Source organism: Puma concolor, chromosome C1, assembly GCF_028749965.1.
Source record: "Puma concolor isolate L17-30 chromosome C1, mPumCon1.1.hap2, whole genome shotgun sequence".
Classification (NCBI taxonomy): domain Eukaryota; kingdom Metazoa; phylum Chordata; class Mammalia; order Carnivora; family Felidae; genus Puma; species Puma concolor.
In genome coordinates this window covers 128,446,354-128,468,667 of record NC_141674.1, presented here as the reverse complement: position 1 = coordinate 128,468,667, position 22,314 = coordinate 128,446,354, and the positions used below count along the sequence as shown (strand labels likewise).

Here is a 22,314-nt window from a genome sequence, read left to right as displayed (position 1 = left end):
GGCTCCAGGCTCCAGGCCGTCAGCACAGAGCCTAACGCAGGGCACGAACACCACGAACTGTGAAATCATGACCTGAGCCAAAGTCAGACTTTTAACTGACTAAGCCACCCAGGCACTCCTAGAGAAAATTATTTTCAATGTCCTGCTAAAGTTTATGTTTGTAGCTAAGGATCCCTGAAATGATTTTAACTGTAGGTGCCTTGGGTAGGACATTAAAACTATGTGCCCCACCAGGAGGTGAATGCATACTGGCATTGTGGACTCCCTGTAAGGTTCCATCCCTTCTGCAAAAGCTTTTCCCCAGGCACATTGGCTTGAAATGGCTCTTTCCTCTGAACTCCTCTGCCCCAACCCTGGGCACAGTGAGTCTGATTTTGCAGTTGCAAGGAGGGTGGGTGCCATCGGCTCCTTGTGTTCTGTAGAACTCATCTGTGACCATAAAAGTTACAGACATCTGTATGTGAACTGTTAAGTCTCGTCAGACAGCTGCATCCTTTCCTTCTGCCTCTTCTCCTATACTTCTTAGCACAGTAGCCACCTCTAACTGGTGTTTAACAAACCGCATATCAATTTGCTTTGATCTGACATAGTGTCCTACCCCAGAAAATCCACTCCAGATCATACTCAGGCAGAGAACTGAGAAGCATAAGGGGAGGACCTTGAAATTTACCCTTATTTTTTTTGTCTGCCAAGTTTGGCTGCCTCTGATGGTTATCTTTTGAAGAGGTGCAAATAGATGAAGTCACCCCAATGACATCAGTAACAGGATATCATTGGCTTCCCTGTGTTGCACAAAAGCCCACAAGCTAGACGTGGGTATTGGTAAGAAATCAACACCCAGACTTTGAAAAATAAAAGGAGTGCCTTCAGACTTTCTCTAAACAGCATCACCTCCCCTCCCAAATAGTTTCTCCCCCTGACCTCTTCATCATATCCTAACTGAAATTCCAGTCACCCTGACCTCCTCCTTCTTCCTCAACCCATGTCAGTGAGCACCAGATGCTAGTTCCAAGATCTCTTCTATTTATCAGCCTCCCACTACTCCCTCAGCTAGCTCAGACCTTTACAATCCCCTGCCGGAGCTACCCACATAGGTTTCTGTCCATTCCCTCCAGCTCAGCTTCCTCCTTCCAACCCTTTCTACACTCTACCTAATATTAGTTATTCTAAAGCATAGATTTGACCATATTATATTCCAACTCAGAATCTTCACAGATTTCCTGCTATTTTACAGAATGCAGTTGAGACCTAGCCATGCCTATAAAACATCTCTGTTCTAGCTTCAACGTACCTTCCCAGACAGAACTCCAACTATATTCCAATCAAACTGGCTGATCCCTGTTGTTGGCTCCAACCTTTTATCTGTGCTTTCTTATTTCGCTCAGAATGTTCTCCTTCTGGCCCAATTCTCACCACGTCAAAATCCTACTCATTCTTCATATACATCTGCCTGTGTGAAAGATCTCCTCCTTTCCTGCTGCACCTTGTTTCTACTCTGCTTACATGATCCATCCTGCTCTAGCTTGTATTATAGTTATCTATGTTCCTATAATCATCTCCCATGCTGTACTTGTGTCTTGAGACTAAGGACTATATGTTATTCATCTATTCCAGTGCCTGGCAGAGCTCTGCACATTGCAGGCATTCAAAATAGTTTACAGAAGGAAGGAAGGGGGTTGGGGTGGTTAGGGAAAGAAGAAGGGAATGAAAAGGTCTCAGAAGTAAAAGAGAAGGTGCTCAGAAGGGGGCAGGAAGAACTGGAAGAGAATCCACTAAAGGAGAAGGCAGGTCCTAAAGAGAAATGGAAAAAAATAAAATGCAATGGAACAGATCCTGGGTAGTGGAGAGATTGTGTGTTCCAGATTTGCAGGGGAGAAGAACGAAGAACATTTGCCTGCACCATGAGTGGACTTACATCAACCTTGATTTGATCCCAGTGGCAGATTCCAACCTTTCCTTATCTCTCCACCTCTCACAGCAGGGCTGGGGTCTTCAGGTCAAACCCCGGTCCCTGTGATTCATGAATAGAAATTCACCTTTGTCTTACACTTCATCTAGATTTACTCAAAACATCTTATCTCTACAATAGTTAACTTTTAATTAATGTTACTCCTGTTTACAAAGCTGTCCTATAGATTAGTTTGCAATCCTGCAAGATAGTTAATAGAATTCCTTCATAGGTGTCTGGCACTTTAGAGTGTGCAAAGCTCCTCAACTTACCCCGTCACCTCATTTGGTATTCACTCACATTCACTCACTTGGCCTTAATGCCAGGTCACACTCAGGGAAGACCTTCTACTACAGTTTCCAGGACACAGCCTCCATGTCTTTGCACATATGGTTTTCTGGGTAGAATTCTTCTAGCTCTTCACAATCTTCATCTCTAGAAGCCAGGTCTCAGGGGTGGTGGGGGAGACCAGGGTAGCAACACCCAAAGGACTCTCCAGATTCCTCTCTGGGGAGGTGGAGATATCCATCACCCAAAAGGCACACCAGGCATTCTGTGGCTGCCTCAGCTTCTGTGGAAGTTCTAGAAGAAGACTCAGGCCTAGGGAGATTATGGGACCCACAACACTGCCTCTCGCCAGTGACGAAACAAACATTCATATATACACATCTGCCCCTGGCAACACAGAGAAGGGAGAGCTGCATAATAAAACCCACTTCCCTTGCACTCAGGAGGAAAGAGGAGAACTGTTTATACTTACAACAAAGTGGGACAGCAGTTGTGGGGGGAGAAACTCTGATTTTCTATTGGTTTGTTTTTGCCGGTTTCTGATTCTTGTGGAGGCCTCACACGCCCCCATTTTCAGCTGTTTCTTCTGTAGCATTTATTCAAAACAGCTCATTCTATTCACAGGGGACACAAGGCAAGGGGCCAGAGACTGCAGATGACAGGTCAGAAGACCCAAGCATTCTAAGTGGTTCTCTGTGACTCAAGGTGGGGGTAAAGCAATAGTTTTCAAGGAAAAAAAAAACCAGTGTACAGTTTAAAAAAATATACCTAATTATATATATTTTTCAGATTTGGATAACAAGTTTGTTTTCACAATACAAATGACAGAAAATAAGTAAAGTTCAACAAAACTCTTGGGTGGTGGAGAATGGGCAGAAGAAATATCTTGTGTATATTCATACCTTCGAGAAAGAGGCCAGAGATTTCTCATGGAACCTACAGAAATGAGGGCCAATTAAATGTTTATGTTTAGCATAAAAGGGCAGAGGAGGCCTTTGCCTACCAGGAACCAGGGAGGTCTTCTCAGTTTCTAGGCCAGTCTGCTGACCCTCCACACACAAACTCTTAAATAAAAGCCTAAAAAGAAATTCATGGCAATGCTGGAGTGGGCCTTCTCCTTACTAGAACTGAGGCTGCAGGGCACAGAGCAAGACTTATGAGAGAGAACAGAGGTTGCTGGGACATCAAAGAATCCAGAAACACTAGAGAACTTGGGTTTGTGGGATGGTTGGTTATGAGGATGTGTGTGTATGCGCACGCGCGCATGTGTGTGTGTGTGTGTGTAGCTGGCTGCATGGGTGCGTGTGTTGGTGTGGGTGTGAAAAAGAGAGAGAAGTTGGGGGAAGGGCTTTGGTTGAAGGGCAGAGGGTTGTTCTTTAATTATTTATTTTTAAGTGTTTATTTCTTTATTTTGAGAGAGAGAGAGAGAGCACGCAAAGAGAAAGGGAGAGAGAGAGAATCCCAAGTGGGCTCTGTTCTATCAGTGCAGAGCCCAACAGATGGCTCGATCCCACAAATTGCAAGATCAAGACCCAAGCCAAAACCAAGAGTCAGACACTCAATAGACAGCCACCCAGGCACCCCTGGGTGCCAAATGGCCAATTTATAATAAAAACCTGAGCATGCACCATATGGAGTGGCATGAAAGACAGAAAAATCCCTCTCAAAAAAATAACCGGCTGCCAGGACCCTAACCCTGAAGTGAAAATTTACTTGGCAGAGAACAAATCCTATTCAGTCTTGAGAAGCTTAATTTAAATCAATTTGGGGAGAAGCTTGAAGATGGAGCTGGATGCCCTCCCATCTACCATCAAAGATAAAGTTTTTAGCAATCTGGACTTGCAAATGGGGACCTGCTTGTGGAAAGGATTCATCCAAGTTGCTCCATGTGGTTCAAAATACTGCTGTGGAGGTCATTACCTTCTGCCCCAAACACGCAATAAAATATCAGCACATGAGCCAGTTTCCAAGCCGTAAAGGGACAACAGGGGCAGACGTGAGCTATTGAATACTTACTCCCTCTGAGGGGCTGCCCCATCTTAGCTCTCAAAGGCAAGAAGGGCAATGGCAGGCAGCACTCAGCAAATTGGACCCAAGTAAACAAATGTATCCCAGAGGATAATCCCACAATTTGTTAATCACAGGAATAAAGGAGTAGAAAAACAAAGAAGAAAACCTGAAACACACCACCTTCGTATATTTAAATGACTCTGAAAATGGTTTCATTTCCTCTGTTTGAAAAGAAACTGCTCCAACACAAAGCCATCCCCGATTCCAGGAAATGCCGTATGTTTTTGATTGGAAAAGTTGGAGGGCAACTGGATAATAAAGCAATGTTTTCTCCAGGTACTCCTCAGCACCTGCTAAAAAGAATCCCATTTAGGAATGAATCTTCAGACAATTTTTTAGGGATTCATTTTAACCTGGTTTCCCCTAATGTAATGCCAAGCAAAGATGGGGTTAATCTCGCTCTTTATTAGCCTGCTTCCAAAGCTGCTGCCTCCTCACATTTTCTTTCCAGGCAAGTACATCCAAAAGTCTCAGGAGGCCTTAAAAAGTCTAGCACTAAATCTTCTGAGTCATTTAATCCCCAAATCTTCCATGTTTGGAGATAATTTCTTTTATGAAAAGAAACTCTAACTTGGTCCAATTCCCCTCTCAAATTTGCTAATGGAACAAAGAGGGCTCTCATTGGGCTCATCCTTGTGGCTGCAGAAACACATGTCTCTAAAAAGGCAGGTTTTGCTTTAGCCTGGGGATGGTTTTTGCTGCAGCTGTCTTTGGCTTCCTCTCATGGCATCTCATCCAGCCAAGAGCTAGTTAAATTAGACCCAAAGGATAGAAAATAGGGGAGGCAGGTGCCTGGAGAAAAAGGGTGTGTAGTGCTCAGGTTCACTCAGCCATGGATAAGCTCCCTTTCTGAGGAATGGGCTGCTCATCCCTGGGAGTGTTAAGAGGTGGGAGCATCCCATATGGTTGCAGAAGGAGCTCCTTGGAATGGAGACCAAATGGGTTCACAGGTCCCTTCCAACCTTGAATCTGAGTCCTCATAACTACAGAAGAGAGCTCTCAAGGCATGTATGAGAAACTTAATTACTTCTCTTTCCTTCCCCCATCACATATGTCTTCTGCCCCACAATTAGAATATTTCACACTTTATTTAAAGCTCCATTTCCCTTTACCTCACTTCTGTGGGTAATGGGGGAGAAATCCATTTGCCTGGTTAATCAGAGCCCTCCGCTGCAAGGAAGACTTTTTAGCAGTTGAGATATGAGCCTATATTAATAACAGGCAATGTTTATTGAGCACTACAATAAGTCTCACACTGTGCTACAGAGTTTACATGCATTATCATATTTAATCCAATCAACAATCCCAAAAGTGAGATGTTATTATTACCTGGATATTACAGCTAAAGAAACATAGTAGAGATATACTGCCCAGCTACCAATGTGATGTCCCTGAATGTGGAGCTGGAAGACACATGTAGAGTCAGCACCCAAGCACCTATATGAGCCAGCTCCAAAGTCCCATGATCTGAACCACTAAAGCTATTCTATTCAGTGAGCTATCCTTCTCTCTACTATCAGTCCTCCTGTTTAAAGAGAAGAGAAAGGAATGTTCCTCTTGAAAGATGTTGTCTTAGAAAGTTAAAAGAAATAACAGCCAGCTGCTCTTGCATCGAGGTAACTGAGAAGGCTGAGAGCCTGAGGCTGGGGAAAAGGTTGAGAGAATATAATAGAGCCATAATGGGGCTGAGTTAGCTGTCTTCAGGGTCCCAAATATTAACCTGAGTGCAGTTGGGAGCCAAGGGACCAATGCAGGAAATCCAAAGTGATACATTTCAATCTCTGAGTGATGGACAAATTATGGTACAGTACCATCCTAAAAGAATTCTGCAGCCAGTCTGTTTCCATTGCTGCCTTTTATGTATCTCTACCATCCAAGTCCCCCACACCCCCAATCTTTCTTTTGATTCCTAGTATCAACACCTTAGGCCAGTGTAAACGGCAATCTCATAGAGTTTTTATTTGTTTGTTTTTAATCAAGATGTATGTATGTATGTATGTATGTATTTAATGTTTATTTATTTTTGAGAGAGAAGGAGACAGAGAGAAAGAAACAAGTTGGGGAGGGGCAGAGAGAGAGAGGGAGACAGAGGATCTGAAGCAGGCTTTGCACTGACAGCAGAGAGCTCATTGCAGGACTCCAACTCTTGAACTGAGAGATCATGACCTGAGCCGAAATCAGACACTTAACCGACTGAGCCACCCAGGAGCCCCTTGAATCAACATCTTAAAGTCAAGAGACTTCACATGAAAATTGGAAGATATGGCCCAAATTCCTATATAGGGCAATCAAGGGTGGTGGCTACCCCTTTTGGACAGGGCATGCCTCTCCAGTTCTCCACAGTCCCCACCACACCCTATGGCCTCATTTTATTTACAGTATCTGCAGGTTTTTTGGGTTTGTCACTTGTGCCTTATGCCTACAAGTAGCTCCAAAGGCTAATCGTGGCTCTGGATTTAGAAAGTTGCTCTTGCACAAGCATTGCATGGATCCCCTACACACACACACACACACACACACACACACACACACACACACACACAATTCCCACCCTGTTATTCTGCTAATATAAAACTCTTGGTAGAATGATCTCAGCAAGATTGCAAAGCCCATCTGTATGCATGATCAAATCACTGCATTTCTGGCCATACCCTGACTCTGCCATGGGATGCACAGCTCTCTTCAGAGAGCAGACTGTCCACAGGGCTCTCTAGGCACTTCCTCTTGCTATAGAGCTGCCTGAGGTCACCGCCAGTAAATTACTAGTTTAAGGAAAACAATGACAAGCCTTTTCCATGGAGAACAGAGTTTGCTCACTCAATTATTTCCTAAAGTCGTGCCCTCTTTCCCAGCTTGACACCATAATTTTCGAGGCAACAGCACTGAGTCTGTTGTTCTGCAGATCCACAAAGCCACACTGAACCTGCCACATGAGCACAGCAGACTTTGAGAGCGATGCATTCTCTGGCAGTGGAGTTAGTTAAGCAATGATCATTGCACTGTTAATTAAGTGGCTGCTTTGTTAAAATGACTTACCAGGGTGATGCTAAATTGTATTTGTTTACCAGTCGAGCTTTTCTCTTTGTACAGCAAATTTTGTTGACTCGTCTTGACTGCTACAAAGCTTCAATGGAAATGACTAATAATTTCATTTTAGGGAAATCAGACCTTTTAGAAATTCAAGATATGGCTTAGACTTAAGATAAAAATGGTACCCAGAAAATCAGTAATAATTTTCCTAAATTTGGTTTATTTCCCAAAATCATTTCTCACTTGTAGGTGTAGAGACATAAGGCCTTGAGAAAGGAGGAGGGGACTGGGTGCAGTGGGGTGGGGGACCATTTCTTCCACCAAACACCAGCTTGGAAATAGTTGACATTTGATAGCATTGTCTCTGAGATTTGTAATCCTCTGGTAGAATTATATGCCCCTTGGGAAATAGCCTCCTTTTTTTTTTTTTTTTTTTTATCAGTTTGGGAAACATTAACTTTGTCCCTTTGAGTATTCCCTACTGCCATCAATGAAGTTTGTGTTTTTTCTCTTTCAGAAGCTAAAGTAGCAATTTTTCTTTTAACAGACAAGGGACGAGCCAGTGAGGGGACAGGATGAGGGTGTGTGTGTGGGGGGGGGTACCTGGTGCATTCAGAAGACCTTTAATGCTGTTGCCTCCTACCACCCACCGTCAGGAGGAGGTCTGTTCCTAAGTTTTCTGTCTGACTGGCTTTGAACCTATCTGGGGACAGAGTACAGCCTTCTGTTATACACACACATGCAAACACACTCACACACAAATCAACCAGCTGCAGAACGAGCAACAGGAGGTGGCAGAACGCTTGCCACTATGACACTGGATTTGTAAGCATCCCCTCCAAACCATGGCCAAAGCTAGTTATTCCCTGGGCTAAAGCCAGATTGAGAACTTGGGGATCCTGCCAAAGCCCAGACAGACCCTAAGCCTAGCTCTGTTGCCAGAGCCACACAGGAAAGTCATTAATTCATTAAATACAGCTTCAGTAAACGATTAGGGAGCCCATTATTTGTTCATCAGTGGGCTAGCTGCATAGAGGATATCTGAGCATTCACTTTAAGGAACCCAGAATATTTAAGGAAGAGGAGAAAAGACATACACTCATTTAAAAATTGAATAACATCACAAGAGATGCCACTCAAAGCAGTACCTAAGTAGATACCAAATGACCTTTCAGAGGAGGGAGCTTTCAGAGGGTGAATAGCAGCCATCAGAGAAATAAGACATTGTGATGTACTGAAGAGAGCCTGGGATTTGGAGCCAGACAGACTGAGTGCAGATCCTCACTGTGTGATCTCCGCCAAGTTCCTTGCCCTGTCTGGAAGTCAGTTTCATTACTGGCAGAATAGAGGTGGCACATTCCTTGCAGAGTGGTCAAGGGGATTGATTATATGAGGTCAGGTGCACATCACAAGCACTCAACAAATGTTTGAGTTTTTTGTTCTGTTTTCTTTTTTTTTTTAATTTTTTTTTTAACGTTCATTCACTTTTTGAGACACTGTGAGCAGGGCAGGGGCAGAGAGAGAGGGAGACACAGAATCTGAAGCAGGCTCCAGGCTCTGAGCTGTCAGCACAGAGCCCAATGTGGGGCTTGAACTCATGAACCATGAGAGCATGACCTGCCGGTCAGCCACTTAACCAACTGAGCCACCCAGGTGCCCTTGTTCTGTTTTCTTTTTAAGAACATCGTAGAGTAGTTGAAAAAGTAGTTTGGGTAGGTTTGGCTCAGGGGAAAATAAGAAGAGACCATTCCTTAGAGGAAAGGAGGACTATTAAGGAAAAAGTCATCCTATCTAGTGAACACTTTAAGAAGCGGAAAGGTATGAGAAGGGAGGCATTCTGTTTATTTTTTTCATGTTGACTTTTTTTCTGAATATGAAAATGTTTCAGGCTGATTACAGAAAATTTGGAAAGCACAGAAAAATGCGAGGAAGAAAGTAAAAAATCAAATATAATTCCTCACCCAGGGAAAACTCCTATAAACATTTTGGTTTTCCTTCTGATCTTTTTCTAGTACACATTTTAACATAACTGAGACTACACTATATAGATAATTTTGAGTCCTACTTTTTGCACCTAATGTTTTATAAGCATTTTCCTATGTCACTAAAGATTCCTCTTCACAAACATCACTGGCAGTGGCCATATGGAATTCCACATATGGATAATTTCTCAACTGCTCCACTAACAGCGGACATTTAGGGCTGTTCAGACATTTTCCTGTTAGAAATAATGCTTCCATGATCCCCTTATGGCAAAATTCTATTTCCTCAGGATAAGATTCTATGGGTGGAATTAGTATTCTAAGGTTCCTGCTGACTGCAGACAAAGTGCTCTCCAGAAAGGATGTCCAATCCACATTCCCACCAGCCACTTGGGAGACACACCTGGTCTTATCCTAATATCCTAATATCCAAAGATTATCTTTGGAAAGAAAAAATTTTGCCTAATTTGACAGTCAGTGAATAGCATTTCATTGTTTTCTTAATTAACTGCTTCCTTTTGGCAGATATACCTAAAAGGATCTAAAGGAGTCCACAGATAAAGGAAGAGCTTTCTTTTGTCTGCAATCAACAAACATTTATTGTGCAAATCGTTTTACTCTGGACTTATCCTCTGTCCCCTTTTTGGGTGGGTTTGGAAGATTCCACCTCTCAGGTTTCAGCCATTATGAAGAGAAGAGTTTTGAGGTACAATGCAGCTGACATTCTGGGTCAAAATGTACTGAGCCGCTCACTACTGAGCTTCGTGAAAAGCAAGTCATGGAACCTGTCTAAAATTCTGGTCCTTCAAAATGGCATCCTATGGTACATAGGCTAGGGTCCCAAGTTTTAGTCAATGACAAAATAAAAGTGCTTTTAAACGTTTCTTTTAATTCTACATAACGTAATATTATGACTAATTTTATCTAGTCATTATTGTGTCTTAAATTGGAAGTTTCTGAGAGTCCCACTTCCTGACCCCAACATCAGTTTTCAGTAGATGAGGACCTTCACCAACAAACATTAGGGAAAGGGTGCAGACAAAAGAGGAAAATTATGCTCTGTAGAGAAAAGGTTCCCAGACACCAGACTATCTCTGGAACACCTCCAGACTGAAATGTTTTATCTGAAGTAAAGGGAGTTGGTGTTTAGGGTCCAGTCTGGGCAAGTCCTCTTTTTAGGACCTTCCTCCGGTGTTCGGTGCCGGCTAATGCTCACATCTCCGTCCCCCGCTGTCACTGGTGCTGTCACCCTGCCAGCAGTGGCACTAGTTGTCGGCCCCGCCCCTAATCGTACCCCTGCCCCACCCAGGCTCCGCGCCGGCGGGAAACAGCTCGAGGATGGAAAACAGTGTCTCGGCGCCCACTGCAAACTCTAGCCAGTCGTGGACTCTTTTTTTTTTTTTTTTCAACGTTTATTTATTTTTGGGACAGAGAGAGACAGAGCATGAACGGGCGAGGGGCAGAGAGAGAGGGAGACACAGAATCGGAAACAGGCTCCAGGCTCTGAGCCATCAGCCCAGAGCCCGACGCGGGGCTCGAACTCACGGACCACGAGATCGTGACCTGGCTGAAGTCGGACGCTCAACCGACTGCGCCACCCAGGCGCCCCAGTCGTGGACTCTTTTAAACGCCCCGTCCCACCCCCACTCCACCCCGCCCAGTTCTTCGACCTAATTCTTTATCCCTGAGGACGCTTGTCCTCCACACTGAGTTGTGGAAGACGCTGGACGTGGTGTCAGAAGACACAATAATGACTAGATAAAATTAATCATAACATTACATTATGTAGAATTAAAAGAAACTTGGGTGCCCCAGTAGCCACTGCGGCTGGAAAGCGAGCAGTTATCATGAACGGGTTCTATGCAAGACCAGTTTCAACCTGCTTTTTCTTAAATATACAAACTCGTAAACTTAGAGCGCAACCCCTCTCCGAGCGGGCAGAAGATCTCAGTGCAAGCCCGGCTTTGAATCCGAAGCCAACCCTGGCATTTCATTTCTGCCAGTCCGCTTTCTGTTTCCTCCGCGTGGGGGCCTTATCCCCTGGTTCACTGCTGTATTCCCGGTGTCGGGAAAAGTGCGTCGCACGCATTGGCTCTCATAAATAATCTGTTGACTAAATACATCGATGTAATGGTAACACCCACAGGGTATTGAGAAAATGAATGAGTGATTCCGTGCAAGTTTATCTTGTGATCTGTTACACACACACTTACATATTTTTTTTAAATACTACTCACGAATTAGTTGCCCGGAAATACACATCTACTTCTCCATCACAGTCTTACTCCTTAATTATGCCAAAGAATCCTACCCTCTTCTGAAAGTGTTTCCTGATTATGTGTACCTGATGCTAGTACTAGTACTGTGGGTGTGCATGTATGGTTATGCTCTGTATAGTGGTGCTCTGAAGAATCTTTGCTTATTTTCCGAATGTGTTGCATCTGCTGAATGCGCAGGGAATGGAGTCAGATGCTGGACCCACTTCCAGCATTGCCGCCTACTGATTGGGTTATTCTGGCATGTCACTTCCCTCCTCTGGGCCTCAGTGTCTCCATTTGTAGCATTCCCGGGTGTGGAATCCCATCCACGTGAGCAAGGATGGATGCCCCACACAGGGACTCACAGGTCGCCCGTGCGCATCCTGCTTTCCCGGGTTGGGGAACGCCTCCGGGATGCTCTCCACAGCTCAAGACTCACAAGGTGACCTCCAGCTAACAGCAGCCCCTCGAGGTCTACCCAGGTTTACCCTAATTAACTTCACTGGAACTGCCCGAGTGCCGGCACCCTTCCCTCACGCCCTCCTCCCGTACGTCTCTCCCCCACCCCGCCTTTCTCCTCCCTGCCCCGCCCGCCCACCCGCGCGGCGCATGCGCTGCCAGCCGAGCGTGTTTTTATAAAAGTCCAGCTTCGCGCAGAAACTTCAGTCTCTTGGCTGCGGCAGCAAGTAGCAAAGTGACCCAGACGACTTGGGTGCCCCGGTAACCACTGCGGCTGGAGAGCGAGTAGTTACCATGGACGGGTTTCGTGTAAGTCCAGTTTCAACCTGCTTTTTCTTAAATGTACAAACTCGTAAACTTAGAGCGCAACCTCTTTCCGAGAGGGCAGAAGCGACCAGAATGTGGGTACCCCAGAGGTGCATGGAAAGGAGTTTTCGTGAGCATGGTTCCACTGGAGGGGCAGGGGGGTGGGCTAGGATTGGAATCTTTTTCTCTGTAAGTAGAGGAGAAAATACTGGAACGACGGTTTGGTGGCTGCGTGTGTCTCCCCCTCGAGTACTGCGGTGCGCGTTAGGCTTACATGCTGTTTGCAAACATAAGAACATTCTGTGCACAAGTGCAGAGAAGGCGTGCGCACTGCTCCCGGACTCAGACCAAGGGTCTCCCGCAGGAGCGCGGGAGTTTATTTGCAGTGAATTACATGATCTGAATTTAGAGGTGGAAGGCGGTGCGCCCGGGCCGCGTTCCCAGAGAGAGACCGTTCCCCTGTTTAATTTAAGGCAGAGGCTCCTGGTGACCAGTCTTACGGTTGGGCGCGTGTTCGCTGAACTCTGCACAGTCGGCGGAGCTGTGTCAGTACCCCCGCACAGTGAGCAGAGGGCGGGAAAGGCGAGCGCACCCAAGATGTTGCTCGCCAGAGAGGTCTGAGAATTGGCCGCAGCAGGGAGGTGACCTGGAACAGCCCCCGCGCCTAGGGATTGAGGGGGAGACCTCGCGGGCAATGGAAGCTCCGCGAGTGAACCCCAGGGTTCGGTAATTTGAGATCGTACAGAGGAAGCAGTATTAAACAGTCACTGCGGAGCAGCACTCCCGAGGTGTGCGCGGCGGGGACTAAGGGTGGAGTTAAGGGCTTGGGAGAGCACCTGGGCTGCCGGTAGTTGCGGCGTAGACGGGCAGGTGCAAGTGGGGAGACCGTTTGGCTGTCACCGATCCCAATTGCTCTGTTTAACCGTTGGTGGTTTCCTGGAGACTTTTGAAAACCCCTTACCAGGAAGGCTTTTCGTTTCCCCCCAGCGGCGCGCAATTCAAAGGCGCTTACGGAGGAGCCGCCCATTTTCTCCCCAGCACCCTGTGGGACTGAACTTGGCGTGCTGCCGGACGGAACCCAGGGAGCTGTAGTTGCTGGCAGTGGGCGTGGGCGTGGTGGGCAGCCGCGGAGGTCCGGAGTTGGACCACCCGGCCCTCAGTGCGCCCTCCGCCTGGAGGCTTCCAGCTGCAGACCTCCGACCCCATTTACTGGGTCAGTGGCGGGGTGGGAAGCGACCCGGGCAGTGAGGAAATGAAACTTGGGGCGAGGACCATGAGTGCAGACCCCGTGACCTTCCACTCCCAGGAAAATGCTGCACTCCCTAGCTTCCCAAACGCGTCAAGAGATAAACATAGGTAGGGCAGAAAGACCCAGGCCCCTGGGGAATGCCAGCTGCAGGGGTGTGTGGGGGGTATCTTTTACTAAAACCCCTGTTCAGTACCCCAAGCTCCAAAGGCCCTGCGCTTCAGGCCAGTTTCTCCTTCCCCACTACATGTTGCTTGAAGTACAGAATGGCAGAATGGTTTTGTGTTTAGATGAGCGTAGGGAAGGCAATGTTTTGTGCCTCAGGGGAAAGTCTTTGGGACCCCCCCCCCCCCCCCCCAGTGCTCCTTCCTCCTATATCTTCCCTGTCCTGGCGAATCTTCATACCAAAAGTTAATCCCAGCTCCTCAGAACTGGAGATTTGGCCCCCACTCCCCGTCTGTCCACACACCCCCACCCCCTCCGTCTAGGAGTGGCCTCTTTGTGTTTTGTTTTGGTTTTTTCCCTCCCAAGCTTTTTTTCTTCCCCCTAGTGGGCGGGGTAGAAGAGTTAGAAAAGATGTGACTTTGAAACCCTCTGAATCTCAGCGCCCTTTTGTTCTAAACAAAGAATTTTGTAACTGGTTCTACTAAAGAGTGATATAATGAAGGGACTTGGGGGAACATGGGGAAGAGGGCTGGAGCAGTCTGTAATAATTCTCTTGTGCCCTTCCCTCACTACTTCAGTGGGAGGAGAATGTCCTGAAGAAGCCTGGGCTGAGTTGGGTTTTGTTAATTGCTTTTTAAAAATTCCAGAGACATGTTTTTCAACGTTTATTTATTTTTGGGACAGAGAGAGACAGAGCATGAACGGGGGAGGGGCAGAGAGAGAGGGAGACACAGAATCGGAAACAGGCTCCAGGCTCTGAGCCATCAGCCCAGAGCCTGATGCGGGGCTCGAACTCACGGACCGCGAGATCGTGACCTGGCTGAAGTCGGACGCTTAACCGACTGCGCCACCCAGGCGCCCCCAGAGACATGTTTTTGAACTTGGAGAATGCCAACTGTACTTGAAAGTTAATATCCATTCCCTTGCTTCTTTTGCAGATATACCCTTCAGATAACTACACCGAAGATGACTTGGGCTCAGGCGACTATGACTCCATGAAGGAACCCTGCTTCCGGGAGGAAAATGCACATTTCAACCGTATCTTTCTGCCCACTGTCTACTCCATCATCTTCTTGACTGGCATAGTGGGCAATGGATTGGTCATCCTGGTCATGGGTTACCAGAAGAAACTGAGAAGCATGACAGACAAGTACAGATTGCACCTATCTGTGGCAGACCTCCTCTTTGTCCTCACACTTCCCTTCTGGGCGGTTGATGCTGTCGCAAACTGGTATTTTGGAAAGTTTCTGTGCAAGGCAGTCCATGTCATCTACACAGTCAACCTCTACAGCAGTGTCCTCATCCTGGCCTTCATCAGTCTGGACCGGTACTTGGCTATTGTCCATGCCACCAACAGTCAGAAGCCAAGGAAGCTGTTGGCTGAAAAGGTGGTCTATGTTGGTGTCTGGATACCTGCCCTCCTGTTGACTATTCCTGATTTCATCTTTGCTAATGTCAGAGAGGCAGATGGGAGGTATATCTGTGACCGCTTCTATCCCAGTGACTCGTGGTTGGTGGTATTCCAGTTTCAGCACATCATGGTTGGCCTTATCCTGCCAGGTATTGTCATCCTGTCCTGCTATTGCATTATCATCTCCAAGCTCTCCCACTCCAAGGGCTACCAGAAGCGCAAGGCCCTCAAGACCACAGTTATCCTCATTCTGGCTTTCTTTGCCTGCTGGCTCCCCTACTACATAGGGATCAGCATCGATTCCTTCATCCTCCTGGAAATCATCAAGCAAGGATGTGAGTTTGAGAGCACTGTGCACAAGTGGATTTCCATCACCGAGGCCCTAGCCTTTTTCCACTGTTGCCTGAACCCCATCCTCTATGCCTTCCTTGGAGCCAAATTTAAAACCTCTGCCCAGCATGCACTCACCTCTGTGAGCAGAGGGTCTAGCCTCAAGATCCTTTCCAAAGGGAAGCGGGGAGGACATTCTTCTGTTTCAACCGAGTCCGAGTCTTCCAGTTTTCACTCCAGCTAACATTGATCTAAAAGACTTGTACACATTAAAGAACTTTCTTTTTTTAAGTTACACATTTTTTCAGATATAAAAGACTGACTGATACTGTACAGTTTTTATTGACTTTTGGATTTTTTTCCTTGTGTTTCTTTAGTTTTTATGAGGTTTAATTGACTTATTTATATAAATATTTTTTTGTTTCATGTTGATGAGTGTCTAGGCAGGACCTGTGGCCAAGTTCTTAGTTGCTGTATGTCTGGTTGTAAGACTGTAGAAAAGAGAACTAAACATTCCAGAGTGTGTAGTGAATCACTTAAGCTAGAAATGATCCTCAGCTGTTTGTACATAAATAATCTTTCCATTCCAATGGAACATTTTCTTTTTCCTGTTCTTAAATTGTTTGGTTACACTATGTGATTTTGCTGTAGAAGGTGGCACTTAATAACCAAAGCCTGAAGTGATATAGAAATGCTGGTTTTTTTAGTTTTCAGAAGTGGATTGATTGCAGCACCTACAATGTACAGTCTTTGTATCAAGTTGTTAATAAAAAGTTCATGATAAATGTAGTCGCTGTTATGTTCTGATTTCTGTTGACATTCCTTTGGCTGACAGAAGGCAAAAATAATAATACATTTATGGCATGTCAGGTCCTATCCTAGTTGTAATATTTTATTTAACCCTTATCACAAATCTCTGATAGGAACTCTGGCTCAATTAATAATAATAATAACATTACTATTAATAGAACTATAGTTCTTTTTTTTTTAAGTTTAAAGTTTATTTATTTACTTTGAGAGAGAGTGCAGGCAGAGGAGGGGCAGAGAGAAAGGGAGGCAGAGAACCTTCAGGCTCTAGGCTGTCAGCAAAGAGCCCAAAGCAGGACTCAAACTCATGGACCGTGAGATCATCTGAGCCAAAACCAAGAGTCAAATGCTCTACCGAGTGAGCCACCCAAGTGCCCCAATAGAACTACATCTTGTAGAGCAGGGAACTGAGGCACAGAAGTCCTAAGTGACTTGGTTAAAGGCATGTGACAAGTAGCACAGCTAGTATTCCAAACCAGGGAATCTGTTTTTGAAATCTTAAGATTTAACCACTTTCAACTCCTAGACATTTAGAAACATCCAGCCAGTTCCTGTTCTTATGAAAAATAATCTTTCTGAAGGATAAACGTGTGCAAAGGAAAAAAGTATGCGTTACCATGTTTTAGATTTTACAACAACTGACCCCTTGTATAATCTAGGTCTGTGCTGTGCCAAGGATTGCAAGCTTTTCTCCTCTGATCATCTCAACCTAGATACCATCACTCCTTTTTCACACAAAGGAACTGAGATTCAGAGACTTTCCACAACTTGCACTTTCAAGGAGACAAACCAGGGGTTGATTCCATTCATCATTCCAGCACTGGTCTTCACTGCACCCACTATTGTCCCCCAGAACACCTGGTCGTAAGTCAACTGAACTGTTGAAAATAAAGCCAAAAGTGAATGTTTTCTTCATAAAATTAACCATGCCCAAAATACCCCTCTTGCAATATCTTCTATGCAAATCTCCACACTTAATCTATTGTAACACCTAGCACCTGAAGGGATTAGCCAAGCAGATAAAAGTTAAATTCGTGCTTTCAGAGCTCGGAAAAAAAGGTACACTGAAGCAAGCTCCTCATTGCCCACATTTTGCACAAGAGTTTGGAGTCTTATGTAACAACACCCATAGCTATTGACAATACCATTGTGCAAGCCCCAGGCTCTTGAGTAAATTTCAGCTCCAGTCTCTGCTTAAAGATAATTTCTAAACTATATAGCAGCCATACCTATCTCACTTTGGATCACAAACAGGGCACTCCAGGCGTGCACTCAAAGATAATATCCAGGATATAATTAAGGCAATATTTGGTCTACTTTTCGTAATTGTTTCTGGCACAGAAAATCTATTTTGGAGGAAAAATTGCAATGTATTATCTTTCTGAGGCAAATCACATTTGTTGAAGGCAAATTATAGATCCTTTGAAGGGAAATAACTTAATTACTTAAAATAGAATCCAATTTGGCTGTACATTTCTGCTGCAGTATATGGATCTGGAATAATTCAGAGTGGTATTCTTATGCCACTTGAGAACACAATTAGATTTTATATAGGAAATTATTTTGAGGTTTCTTGGTTTTCCCTGGGAAGCCTAATTGGATCACCCTTCATTTAAGCATAGTTTTACATGTACTCTTTCAAAGGCTTACTCTTAAAACCATGACCATTGTAAAAGACTTCACTTGAACTTTCTCTATAAATATTTATTCTTGAGACAATAGAAGAAATCCTTGGAAGGAATTCGTTTTCTTTCTCATCTTGGCTTGAAACCTAGTCACCCCAGATTCCTCTCCTTTACCCTGGAGTCACAACAAAAGGAACCGAGCTGAAACAAAATTCCCAGTGTCACCAGTCTTAATGGATATTTCATTCTCCCTTAGAACAAAGGTGGGATAACTCTTTTTAAAAAAGAAAAAAAAGCTTTGGCTCTCACCCAGCCCTGAAAGCCCCACCTCCCCATCATTCTCTGTCCCCACCCTGCCACGTTCTGAGCTGCTCCAAAGCGTTCCCTGTGTCGTGGTTTGTTCGACAATGCTGGGAAACCCAGTCTGCTAGTCAGCCCTCACATGAAGTAGCTGATTGTTCCCTCTCCTCATCCCTTATGAATGGGGCCCTTGAAGGTCAGTAATGTAGATCCAGTTGTATAATGGAAGCTAAAATATTTAAATTGTATGCATGCTGCCACTAATGGCATAAATATGACATCTGAGCTATTAATAACAGTAAGCCTTTAACTGGGGAAGAAAGAAGATGTTTTTATCTTGCAAAGCCTTTGTTTTCCCAAAATGCCAGTCGGCAATTCACCTCCCCCTACTGTGGGCTTCTCAGCCTCCTTTTGTGGTTATGCCTATGTTAAAATAATAATTCTGGAGTACTCTTTTAGGAGGATAACCTACAGGTTTTATTTTAACAATTTAACAAGCTTGACTTTCTCCAAGCTTATTGTCAGATAGTAAAGGCTCCACAACGAGAAGTGAGTTGTCATTATTTCCATGTAATACTTACTTAGGAGGGGCAAGGACCACTGAAAGGAAAAATTCACATTACTTTAGAAAATAATCTAGGCATCTCCTAACCCTTAAAAACGTGCCATTGCAGCCTGGCATTGTAGGGCCTCATACACAGCCCACTTTGAGGAGGTCTCTACTTGGCTGTCAATGTAGCTTAGCCAGTCAGTGCTGGAGATCCAAAAGTTAGCCAGAGAAATGACCTTTCTATGAGCACAGACTACGAGAAATGTTGAAATGAATCCTTTCAAAGCAGTAGCTCTCACCTGGGGGGGGGGGGGATTCCCCCCCCCCCCGGAAATATTTGGTAAACTCTGGAAACATTTTGAGTTATTATACTGGGAAGCGTGGGCAGGTGGGTAGGTAAATTGCTACTGGCATCTAGTGGGTAAGGGCCAGGGGTGCTGCAAAACATTCTACAGTTTTTCAGCCCAAAGTGTCCAATAGTGCTCAAGACTGAGAATGCTTTTTCAAGATGAGGGCCATGGGATGATAATAATTATGAAAAAAAGGATATATCCAAGCAGTGTAATCCCATGAAATTATCAATGGGCAGAGTTCCAGAGCCTCCCTTCAGCCCCTCTACTGGGTCTCCCTTCAGTGCGTTCTCATTCCTCCTTACTCCACACACACCATTCTCTTCCACCTTTACTTCTGTTGGTCTTCTTCTCTCATGCTATGCTAGGAAGTTATCCCACAAAGGGCAATAAATGGCAGAGGGTGACTGCTGCAGATTCTCCAGCTTGCACCCAATATCTGTCTCCCCAAAGACCACAGTGTTTACTCACTTAATCCTCACCACAGCCTGTGACTCCATTTGGAACACTTCCCACTTTTCTCCTTTTACTTAGAAAATAAACAAGGAGTGATGAGGTACCAGGCCATTGTTTCATTGTCTGCAAATGACTTGGATTAATTTAAATCAATCCTATTAAGTCCAACAATTAAAATCTGAAACCTTCCGAAAATCCTTCTTTCAACTGAAAAGGCAAACTGTTTGCAGCTTGAGTGGAGGGTTCCACAGTGTTAAGAAGCCACAGAAGGGGGGAAGAATTTTTCAAAATCAAACAAATAGAGGTGCTCAACCAAACCATAGCCAGGTGCTGGATGTTTATCTGGTAGAGCCAGTGCATGATTAAATTGATTTACATATTACAGTTCAATTAACTAGAACCCACCTCATCAACACTCTTAATTAAAGGGAATTACTTCCTCCTATTTGACTCTGTCAGAAGGAAAGTAATGTTTATTGAAAGCTAACTGAATTCCAGGCACCCTCATCCATGTGCTCCTCAGAAGAGCCCTACCAGTTAGATATTACTCTCTCCATTTTCAGGCAACAACACCCTCAAAGAAGTTAAGCTACAAGAAAGGAGTTATGTCCTTTCTCCTATGTATACTATCAATGTCACTGAAGCAGAACCACCACGTTCTGGGGCACATCCTCAAGTACTCAACATATTCAATCCAAATGCCGCTATCTTTTCTAGGTTGACTTCTGTGTAATAACAAAAACAGTCACCATACATCTTGAGGGCTTCCTATACGCCAAGGTACTTTGATTATTTGATCTTCACAACCGCCCTATGCAGTAGGTATTATTATTTGACTATTTACAGATGGAGAAACCAAGGCAAAATTTATCCAACATCACAAATGTATGAGTGGGAAAGCCTAAATTTGAACACAGGCAGTCTGACACCACAGTGTACCTTCTTAAGCACTACAGTAACTTTGTCATTTTCCATCATGTTAGCCAGGAGAATAACCATGAGGTCAAAAATATATTCTATGCTCTTCAATCCTCTTCAGGGTTCAATCACAGACACTTGCGTGATTGTACTTTGTAAAGCAACAAAGCAGACACTGATATTTTACAAAGGTTTTCACTATTAGACACTGAAGTAAAATGGGGTTAAGTGCCTGGCAATAAATAGGAGCTCAATAAATATTTATTGAATGAACAAATGAATGAACAGCCATGAATTTCTATTCCTAAGAGCACACCACACTGTAAGCATTCTGATTAATGCTTGCATATGACTTGACCTCCTTCGCTCATTTTTTCAGGTTGTTTTTTTTTTTTTTTTACAAATTAAGCATTTTTTTTTACCGTTTATGCACTTATTTTAAGAGAGAGAGAGGGGCGCCTGGGTGGATCAGTTGGTTGGGCATCTGACTTCAGCTCAGGTCATGATCTCGCGGTTCGTGAGTTTGAGCCCCCTGTCAGGCTCTGTGCTGACAGCTCAGAGCCTGGAGCCTGCTTCTGATTCTGTGTCTCCCTCTCTCTCTGCCCCTCCCCTGCTTGCACTCTGTCTCTCTCTGTCTCTCAAAAATGAATAAATGTTAAAAAAATTTTTTTAAAAAAGAAAGAGAAAACGCATGTGCATGCGCAAGCAGGGGAGGGGTAGAGAGAGAGGGAGAGAGAGAATCCCAAGCAGGCTCCATGCTGTCAAAGAACAGCCTAATACAGGGCTCGATCTCACAAACCATGAAATCATGACCTAAGCCAAAATCAAGACTTGGACGCTTAGGGGGCTGAGCTACCCAGGAGCCCCTTCCAGGCATTCTTCTCCTTTTTTTTTTTTTTAATTTTTTTTTTTTTAATGTTTATTTTTAAGAGACAGAGAGCATGAGCAAGGGAGGGGCAGAGAGAGAGGGAGACACAGAATGTGAAGCAGGCTCCACGCTCTGAGTTGTCAGCACAGATGCTGATGTGGGGCTCAAACCCACGAACCGTGAGATCACGACCTGACCCAAAGTAGGATGCTTAACTGAATGAGCCACCCAGGCGCCCCAGACATTCTTTAATTGAATAATTTATTGAACAACACCCTGGGCCAGGCAGGTATGAAAGCTGCTCACAGTATAGTAGACAATGTAATCCTTTCGTGTTCTAGATACACTGCTAAGTTAGCTAAAGGACTTTCAGACTTTCCAAACTGCCTTACATTTTAAGATCTCAAAGTTTCCACCCACCCACCCAATTTTTCTATTACTTAATACCCTCTCACTCCCAGTCTTGCTTCCACTGATTCCCCATTTAGGGAAAAGCAGACCCCTGCCCACCTCGAAAGCTGGTTGAGAAGCTTCCAATCCTGGTCTTCCTGTTTCACCAGTTCAATGGTGGCTGTCTGTTCACGTCATGAAGATAAGAGCAGAAATTCTGCCAAACCATCGGATATGGGAAAGAGCCCTAAAGGCAGTTTCTTGGCCATCTGTCCACAGGAGACAACTTGTTAGGCGCTGGAATTGAAGAAGGAAATCAAGACCATCATTCTGGGCCACATCCTACTTCCTCTGGCAAGCCTACTCAGTCTCTATCAGTCCAAAGTGAGCTTTTCCATCCCAAATTCTTAGCACATGAAGTCTGTCGCATATAAGCTAGCACAAATAAAAGGCTTTTGAAAAGTTAAAAGCAGCTATTGTGTGTCATTGCCATTATTCTTGTTTCATTTTTAAAATAAATTTTGCTTCTTAACTACTTTAATGTCTTAAGTGCAGAG

The 22,314-nt window shown here is 44.7% G+C and overlaps 2 protein-coding genes across 2 annotated transcripts in view; one reads left to right on the top strand and one right to left on the bottom strand.

Moving 5' to 3' along the window:
- THSD7B (thrombospondin type 1 domain containing 7B) overlaps window positions 1-22,050 on the bottom strand; it is a 1,494,436-nt gene extending 1,472,386 nt beyond the window's left edge. The window contains exon 1 of the mRNA XM_086718478.1: window positions 21,878-22,050. The gene's annotated coding sequence lies outside the window, so the exon portion shown is untranslated. The remainder of the gene's footprint in view (window positions 1-21,877) is intronic.
- CXCR4 (C-X-C motif chemokine receptor 4) lies at window positions 12,195-16,282 on the top strand. Its single transcript, XM_025912662.2, has 2 exons — window positions 12,195-12,344; window positions 14,691-16,282. The coding sequence occupies exons 1-2, from the start codon at window positions 12,330-12,332 to the stop codon at window positions 15,735-15,737; spliced, it is 1,062 nt and encodes a 353-aa protein (XP_025768447.1). The 5' UTR covers window positions 12,195-12,329; the 3' UTR covers window positions 15,738-16,282.
- Window positions 22,051-22,314: the final 264 nt, after the last annotated feature.